The sequence below is a fragment of the Crocodylus porosus genome, unplaced genomic scaffold (assembly GCF_001723895.1).
Source record: "Crocodylus porosus isolate Cpor-Errol unplaced genomic scaffold, CroPor_comp1, whole genome shotgun sequence".
Lineage (NCBI taxonomy): Eukaryota > Metazoa > Chordata > Crocodylia > Crocodylidae > Crocodylus > Crocodylus porosus.
In genome coordinates, this window is record NW_017728932.1 from 671,252 (window position 1) to 680,261 (window position 9,010).

Consider the following 9,010-nt stretch of genomic DNA (forward strand, 5'->3'; position numbering starts at 1 on the left):
GATAACAGCCCTGCCCTGCCTCACAGGAGTGTTAGGAGAAATACACTGAAGACTGTGATGTGTTCAGATACTATGTGGACATGACAGTGCATGAATCTCAGGCAGACAGGAGGGATGTGGTGTTGTCTGGTGGGTGGCTGTAAGGGAGTGTTTTTTGTTTTTGTTTTTTAAGAAGGTGTCTTTTTTTCATTGGATCTTTCTCGGTCTTGTAGTGATGGGCTGGCTTGAAGAGGAAACGCTTCCTGAATGGGGCTGACACTGCAGCCGCTGGAATATGCAGGCCAGGGGCCTTCCTGGCAGTGCCAACAAAGTGGACTGTGCCAAGGAGCCAATTGCCAAGTTGCACAGGGGGGCCACGGCCGGGAGGCATGGTGACAACTTTCAAGATTGCCGTGCTTGGGGCTCAAGGGGTTGGAAAGAGCGCCATCGTCCGCCAGTTCCTCTACAACGAGTTCAGCGACGTCTGCGTGCCCACCAAGACGCGGCGCGTCTACCTGCCAGCAGTGGTCATGAATGGCCATGTGCACGACCTACAGATCATGGACTTCCCGCCCATCACATCTTTCCCAGTTAACACTCTGCAGGTACATGTGCCAGTCACTGACCCTGTAATGCCTGCCAAAGGGAGATGCGACTTCTTGGCTACTGACCCATCCTTATTGAGGAGTCAGTCCTGGTTTTTCCTCAAGGTTGCATGTGCTGTTATGACACAAACCCACTGCCACTGGACTCCTGCCATTTGATTCAGTAGTTGATACTAGTCCACAGCTGATGTTGTATTTTTGCATCCGCTTGCCTCTTAGAATTAGGATGTGTCTTAGGTGTGTAAGACAGGACGTGACTGTTAAACAAATGTTTAAGGGGGCTGCCTAGTAAAGGCTTGTTCTCGTGTTCCAAGTGCAGGAGCGAGAGTCAGGACTCCTGGGTTCTATTCCAGGAATCACAGCGTTGGCCAGAGCAAGTCATTATACCTCTTTCTTCCTCCATCTCAACTCTCTGAAACCTTTAGGTGGAAGATATTAAATCATCACAGTGTGTCACTGTTTCAGTTGGTAAAATACCACAATACCACAAAATAGGTCATTCCTGGTAGTCGTGCCTACAAGCCCTAGTTATTGACCAGTATGTCTTTGCACTACGTACTGTACAAACACAGACAAAAGGGCAGCCCTTGACACAATCTAAGACGAGGCAGATGGACCCAGACAGACGAGACAATATTGCTCAGTGTGATAGGCACCTGTCTCAGCTTTCAGTAGCCTAGCCATTGCCCTTTTCTGGTTTTGCAGAAGTTGTATGTTAATGAGAGCGGTTATGCATTTCTTGATGCACATCACACACGCACGTACACACACACAGTGCACAATGACCCTGATCATCCAAACACCAGCTAGTATGCCCACGCAGCTAAGAAACCACACTCGCATCGGACATTCCCATTCTTATAGAATGATAGAAAATTAGGGTTGGAAGGGACCTCGGGAGGTCATCTAGTCCAGTCTCCTGCTTAAAGCAGGACCATCCCCAACCAGATCATCCCAGTCAAGGCTTCCTTGAGCCGGGTTTTAAGACCTCCAAGGGTGGAGAGTCCACAACTTCTCTGAAAACCTATTCCAGTGCTTTACTACCCTCCTGGTGAGAGAGGTTCTCCTAATATCTAACCTAAACTTCCTTTGCTGCAACTTGAGACCATTGCTTCTTGTTCTGTTATCTTCCACCATTACACAACCTACAGAACAGTTTAATCGGGGGGGCACAGAATACAGCCCATGGGCCAGATCCAGCCTGCCAGTTGATCTCATCTGGCCCACAGCTGCCCCTGTGGTGGTCTGCATGGGGCTAAGCAGTGAAGCAGCCCACTCTGTGCTCCTACCTGCATCCACCCCACCCTTGCTGATGTCACCAGCCTGGCCTTGTCCCCAGCCCTGGCCAGTATACACAGCTTCCTGGTGGGGCTGCTTCTGCTGCTGCAGCCACTCAGGGATTGCTCAGTTCCCCCTGCCTCCAGCAGCTCCAGCAGGAGTGTTATGCAGGGTGCCCCAGGGAGGAGCACAGGGGTCTTGGCCCCATGCAGAGTGCCATGGGGGTATCTGTGGACCAGAAGGTGGGGCAGACTCTACCTGCACCACACGGCCTTGGCAAGCTCTGCTGCACGTGGCCCAGTTCTTCCTCCCACCACCATAGTCAGCTCCCAGGACATAGCATGTGGGCAGCCCCCCTGCCACATGCATGCACACCCCCACATACCCACCTCATGCCCCCACTCTCCCACACACACGTGCACGTTCCCCCAACACCCGTCCACAATATACAAGAGACTTTATTTTGAGCTATTATGCAATTGCTTCTACATATACTACTAAACAATCAATCAATCAGGATAAAAATTATTTTTTTAATAAAATTAAAATATGGTATAGTAGGTGTTTGATTTTTAGTATATGATTTTTTTTTTTATCTATAACTTGTTATGGATAAAATCATATCTTCTGGAAGATTTTGTGTGCGGCCCTCAACAGCTCACCAAAACTCATTAAATGCCAAAATAACTGTCCACCCCTGGTCCATCTCCATCTTCTTTAGAACCACCCTTCAGAAAGTTGAAGGCTGCTATTAAATCCCGCCTTGGTCTTATCTTCTCCAGACTAAATAACCCTAGTTCCTTCAGCTTCTTTTCAGAAATTCTGTGCTCCAGCCCCACTTTTGGTTGCTTTCCACTGGATTCTCTCTAATATGTCCATGTCCTTTCTGTAGTGGGGCCCCAAAACTAGACACATTATTTCACATGTGGCCTCACCAGTGCTGAGTAGAGGGAAAGAAGTGCTTTCCTCAGTCTGCTGCCAGCACTCCTGCTGATGCAGCCCAGTTTGCCATTAGCCTTCTTTGCCACAGTGACACACTTAGCTCATATTCATCTTATTGTCTAGTGTAACCCCCAGGTCATTTTCTGCAGAGCTGCTGCTTAATAGGACTGTGCAAAACAGCTATGTCTCATTTTGGTTTTGGAGGACTGTAATTTGTTTCGGTATTTCGGATCACTGTTCCGTTTCCATTTGGGTGAATCTGTTTCGGAGTTTCAACGCTGTTTTAGTTATTTGACCTTAGTCTGTAATGGGGAATCACTAAAATGCCTATAACTTTGTCTTTTTTGCCTGATTCAGATGAAAATTACAGGGACGGTAGCCCCTTCTGAGGACAAGAATCCTGCCAAATTTCAAGGAGATAGGTGCTGGAGTTTCTGTGAAACTGCACCTCAAACTGTTCAAAGCAAAACTCATATCACTTGCTAGGAGCGGCAGCATGCTGTCATCCTGCACGTAGATCTGGGAGCCTGCGCCCCCCAGGAGGCCTGCAGGGCTGTACCAGACTCCTCCCGAGGGGTGTGGACCCCCAGATCTGCGCATGGGATGACAGCAGGCTGCCATCCTTCTCCTAGAGCACTAGGGTTGGAAGGGACCTCAGAGACGGATTGCAGACACTGGCCAGGTACAGATGTCAATATCAGAGCAGTCCTTCCCCCTCTTCTCCCTCCATCTCCTTAGTTTTTGTTTCCTTGCAAGTTTGGCTCCAAAACTCCAAAATTTTCTGAAACATCTCCAAAACGTTTTGGATGTTTTTGTTTCATTCCAGAGATGTTTTGGAGCCTTCTGTTTCATTTCAGATTTGGTGTTTCGGGCACCAGAATGGGCCAAAGCCTGTCCAAAACAAAATGGCTGCTGAAGTTTTGCACAGCTCTACTGCTTAGCCAGTCAATCCCCAGCCTGTAATGGTGCATGGAATTGTTTCATCTTAAGTGCAGGACTTTGCACTCTTCCTTATTGGACCTCAAGAGATTTCTTTGGGTCCAATCCTCCAAGTTGTCTAGGTCTTTCTGAATCCTAGCCCTGCCCTCCAGCATATCTACTACTACCCTTAGCTTAGTGTCATCTGCACACTAGTTGAGGGTGCACTGTATCGCATCTTCCAGGTCATTGATGAAGGTATTGAGCAAAACCAGCCCCAGGACTGACCCCTGGGGCATTCCACCTGATGCATCTTGCTGCCACATGCCTTCCCCTCTATACAGATCTGAATGTTTTGGATGCACTCAAATCATTTAGGATAATTTAGACATTGTCTATATTCCTGTGGGAGAGGGATAAGGGTGTTCCTAACTCAACCTAAGGATTTGCGTAACAGTAGGAAAGATGGCCTAGTTTCAGCAGAAAGCTGAAACACGTGCTTAGCTTTAGGCACATGCTTAAGCCTCTGATTTAAATGGGACTTAAGCACAGGCTTACATGCTTCGCTGAAATGGTGCTAATGAGAGTGAAACTTGTTCCCTTTCCCAGTATGATAAAAAGAGCCCAACAGCATGTTGATGGCCAGGCGAGCAGGATGTCTGCACTTTAGGACTTACGGGCTTAGTATGCGCTTATGGATTTAGTATGAACACCTGGCCTTGCGCTGATGCACAATCAGGGATTAACCAAAGCCCTGCTTTAGCATTTGATTTGCGGAGGAGCTGAGCCACACAAGTCCCATTAACCTCAATGGCAGCTGCAGGCCTCTTGAAAAAACATTTGGTTAACTAACTTCCGGTACATATCTTAGCAAATGTTGGCTGGTGTCTCTGTTTTTTCTCTTAGTGGCACACCAACAAAATCCAGTGTCCAGCTAAACTCCTCCTGAATTTCTAATCCATTGCTCCGCCTTTTTTGCCTTTACCCATGTATTGTGTGATTGGATTTGCTAAGTATGGTAAGCTTTCTTTGTTCTTCAGGCAAAACAAATCTGGGGCTTTTTGAGGACGTTGTGCTGCACCAACAGAAACAGGCTGTCCTTTTAAAAATTACTCCTTAGTAAGGTATTACATCCTCCCATCATCAATCTGCTAATGTCATAGATGACATGTCAACCAACAGGCTGATGGGTGACAGAATATTGAGAATTTGGGAGCAACAAACCCTTTGGATCTTATTGCAACTGTGCAATGCAAAATTTATTGATTTTTTCCCAGGAGCTGCAGTGCTTAAAGTCAGCACTAAGGTCGAGTCAGTTTGCTGAGACCCTAATTTTATAGCTGCCATCTTCAGGGTTCATAGAGGACTGGTGGAAGATGAAATGATGTTAAGAGGTTAGGTTAGTGACTCCTTAGTTAATGTTATAGGAGATACCAGTAATTCCATGCTCTGGTTTTCCCCTTGTAAGAGATACTTCAGTGTTTCTTAAATTGCCAGATGAATAGATTACTCTCTATTACTACATTTCAAAAACATCTCTGAGGGCTAGAAAATCTCATACTTCTATTCAAATCATGGTTGAATCTTTGCAATGTTTCTTCTTTCCAGTGAGGAAAACAGGGTCCAGAAAAGTTTAGTGAGTTGCCCGTAGCTGCCCAATACGTCAGAACAAAAAGCGAGTTCTGACTCCAGCACCACGCTCAGTCCACTAGAAAACATCCCCATCCTGCATCCTGCAGACTTCCTGTTCTCCTGACATGTTCTGTCATTTTGATTTGCTCTCTCAGAAGGGCTGTTATGTTGTGCTTTCAGGCTTGCTGGGGATTTAATGTGAGCACCTGATATTGTTCCAACAGAGCACAAGGGATAAATCAAAGCCCCACCTTAGTAGTTTGATTGTTTCCAACAGTGCATTAGTATTCAGGAGTCGAGGCAAGAGAAAATGAGTGCAAATGCCTAGGACTGAAGAGAGAGAAAGGAAGGGGGAGAGGAGACAGAAAGTATTTACATAGCAGAGGTTTTCCAGATCGCAGTCCCATTTCAGTTCTGAGATGATGCTGTTTTCTTGCTTGCTGAGCCCAGTGGGGCTGCTTCTATTTTCCCACCTTGCACTCTAGGCACCTTACAGAGTGATGGCCAGGCTTTTCACCTTCTGTCCTAGATATAAGAGGATAGGGTGGAAAGGATTTGCAGACCTTATTTTGAAAAGTACTGAGCCTCTGCAGCCCTGTTTGGAAGCAGTGGGAGTTTTCTTCCCCTGTGGCAGTCAGTTCTTCGGGTCAGCTGGATGTTAGGGGCTGTGCTCCAGTTAAGAAGTCTCCCTCCAGCCAGGCAGTACTGCACTAGGATAATGGTCTGCAGGCTCAGTCTCTCCTCCCCAGGAGTAGCCTGAAGCCCAAATCCTCTCTTAGCTCTTGCTCTATTCCTGGAACAAACAAGATGGCCCTTGCCTCCTGAGCTATTTTGGTACACACAGCAAAAGATGGCTCCCCCACCCACCAGCAGTCTTGTAAGTCTAATTTTCTCCTTCCTTAGATCACAGCAAGCCCAGCTTGCTTCACTCGTTCACTCTGTTGGGACCTGTAACCCCCTGCTGTCTCCATCAGCTCCTCAGTACCGTGTGCTTGTCCTCAGTGTGTGCCTGAGGGGGAAATCAAGAACTGGTACCAAGAGGTGATGGAAACCAGCAGGGGTGTGCAGCAGAGTTCCCAGAGGGGGGAAAGAGTCCCAGCCTGTCTGTGCCCATCAGCAACCAAGCATCCTCTTTCCCTTCTTTGCATAGCACCACTTTCTGCCAGAGGATGTCTAGTTTCTTGGGACAGTAGCCTGGTCCCTCCTGGCATCCTCCTAATAGTAACTAACTGTGGTTTAAAAGATCTGATCTGAGAGTCTTGTGGTGGGACTGCTGTCCTGAGCATAAACTGTTTACCCAATGGTTCTGTTGACTCCCAGACCGTCCATTAAACATACTAGATTTGTCTTGTGTTTCCATTCAGCTACATCACCCTGTCTTTTTGGTGGGTATAAATTAGGTGACTCACAATGCAGAGAATGTGAACTGGTCTCATAGTTCTTGCTGCAGTGAGCTAAAGGTATCTGGGGGCAAAGACCAGGCAGTCATCTTGTTTGGTGCCTTGGAAGTTGATAGATTATAAGTGGAAGAGAGACCTGAGCTAAGTAATACTTTGCAACTTTACTGCCAACAGCTAATGAGACTTTATGAGATTGGGTCGGCATGTTGACCTCTCCTTTATAGAAGACAAAGCTTAGGCACATAGAGAGGCAGGCGTATATCCCTAATTTGCTGATTCCTAAGCCTACAACACCTTTCTTGAGCTAAGGCGCAGGTGATGCATGTAGAGCAGTCCAGTAAGGTTATGGTCCTGGCTAGCAGGGAGTTCTAGTGGGAGAATGAGGTGGGTATAGACATGGTCTAGGTGGTTGATACCACTGCTCAGTGAGTGAAATAAGAGCTGCTTGGAAATGCTAATTATTTTAAAAGACCATTAGAAAAGTGGTGTTTCCTCCGCAAATGTTTGTCACAAAATAGACAGTTATTCAAAAAAAAAAACCTATGACTCAGAAACCAAAAAGAAATCTCTAGTATTTTTTTAAAGGAAAACAAAGTTTCAGTTGGGGGGAAAAAAAGTTTGGGTTTCATTTTTCAAATAGCAATCTCTTCCAGAAATTTGGGAATCTTGGCGACACTGGTAATTGACTAACCTTATTTGGTCATAAAGCCATTTTTCATTTGACGAAAGCAGCGGCCATGCACTGAAAACAGGGGTCATACATAAAACTCGTGCTTCACTTAAACCTCTTTTAAGCCTCCTATTTACACTGTAGATTGACCCATTGCATCCTGCAGCCAGAGACACATTCATGGGGTATGAAGAATTGAGCTCAGCTCCTTTCAGTGGGGAGGAGTGTTGCTGTGATGAAGGATGAATACAGGAAATGGTTAAAGGAGGGAGGATTCCCCCAAAGCAGTGTGAAAGGAGAGGGTGGAAAGGAGGCTGCACAGGAAAGGAGAAAGATTAAAAATGAAACAGCGTGCAGAGGGAACAAAAGGTCAGCCAGAGAGACGGACTGAAACAGCGAAGGGTAATTTATTGACACAGGGGATGATGTTAACATACTCAATTAACTCCATGCCACAGTGTGCAGGCAACGGCATAGGATGCAAACAGCTGGAGATTTCCAGGGAGAAAAGATTGCTCCCTGGAACAAGCTCAAGATAGTGAAGGGAGAAGGGGAAGGCAGGCCTTGGCCTACCATAGCTGCTCTAAGGACTCAGTTGCCAAGGAGAATAGAAAGAGAGAAGGCAGATAGTAGGTTGTGTGAATAGGAAAGAGAAGGCTGTTGAGAGAGGTTGGTGATCTGGATGGCTCAAGAGACTGGAGACAGGCTACAGAAACATTCCCCTGTGGGTGTCCCTACAGCTGTGGGGGACCAACTTTTTTAGCAGATGTGCCACAAGTTAAGCCTCCCACCTTCCCCAAGTGACACCGATCCCCTCCCCCTGCAAGATCTGCTGCTCTGTTTCCTGCTCCTTGCCTTTTCTGTCTCTGTGCCTTGCTCCCCCACCCTGATCAGTGCCTGTGCCTGTAATTGCTGCCACTGCAGGAGCTGATTTGCTGAATGCTGTATCAATAAATGAATCTGGACCTAATGCAGAGGGAGATACATATGCAATTGTCCTGGCTTTAAGAGAATCACAGGCAAGATAGCAGCCAGGATGCAATGCAATGGGGATGCAAAGAGCTGCAAGGGAAGGTAGTTAGGCATGTGTTATTTCATGTGGGCTGCAGCACTGCTGACAGACCTTGCCCCTGCCCATATACATCACGTGGATTTGGTTGCCCTGTGCTCGTTCCTTTAAATAGCTCCAGTCCTTTCTGTTAAGCGGAGCTTGGCAGCAGTAGGGCCAGGCCTGCTCCAGCGTGAAGTGGAAAGAGCCATTCAGTGATCTATAAATATACAGTGTTTATAATCACAAAATATGGGACTTGTAGCAATGCATAATTCAGCAGTTGACGAGACTGTGGGAAGCAGGCTATCAGGAGATAAGCTTTTCTCCCTGGGGGTCATGAGATGGAAGAAACAGCCCTTAATTTACTAATGCCCCAGGCAAGTAATGACAGCCACTCCTCCTGAAACTGCCTGATTGTTACATGAACAAGTCTTTATTGTGAGGACGAATGTATGGCTCATTTCTCTGTGTTGTGAGGAACATAGATTTCATAGTTTCTAGGGTCGGAAGGGACCTGAGCAGATCATCTAGTCCG

The 9,010-nt window shown here is 46.8% G+C and overlaps 1 protein-coding gene across 1 annotated transcript in view; it reads left to right on the forward strand.

The window, feature by feature from the left end:
* Positions 1-216: 216 nt before the first annotated feature.
* RASL10B (RAS like family 10 member B) overlaps positions 217-9,010 on the forward strand; it is a 30,494-nt gene continuing 21,700 nt past the window's right edge. The window contains exon 1 of the mRNA XM_019545373.1: positions 217-584. Coding sequence (XP_019400918.1) covers positions 369-584 — 216 coding nt within the window. The 5' untranslated portion in view covers positions 217-368. The remainder of the gene's footprint in view (positions 585-9,010) is intronic.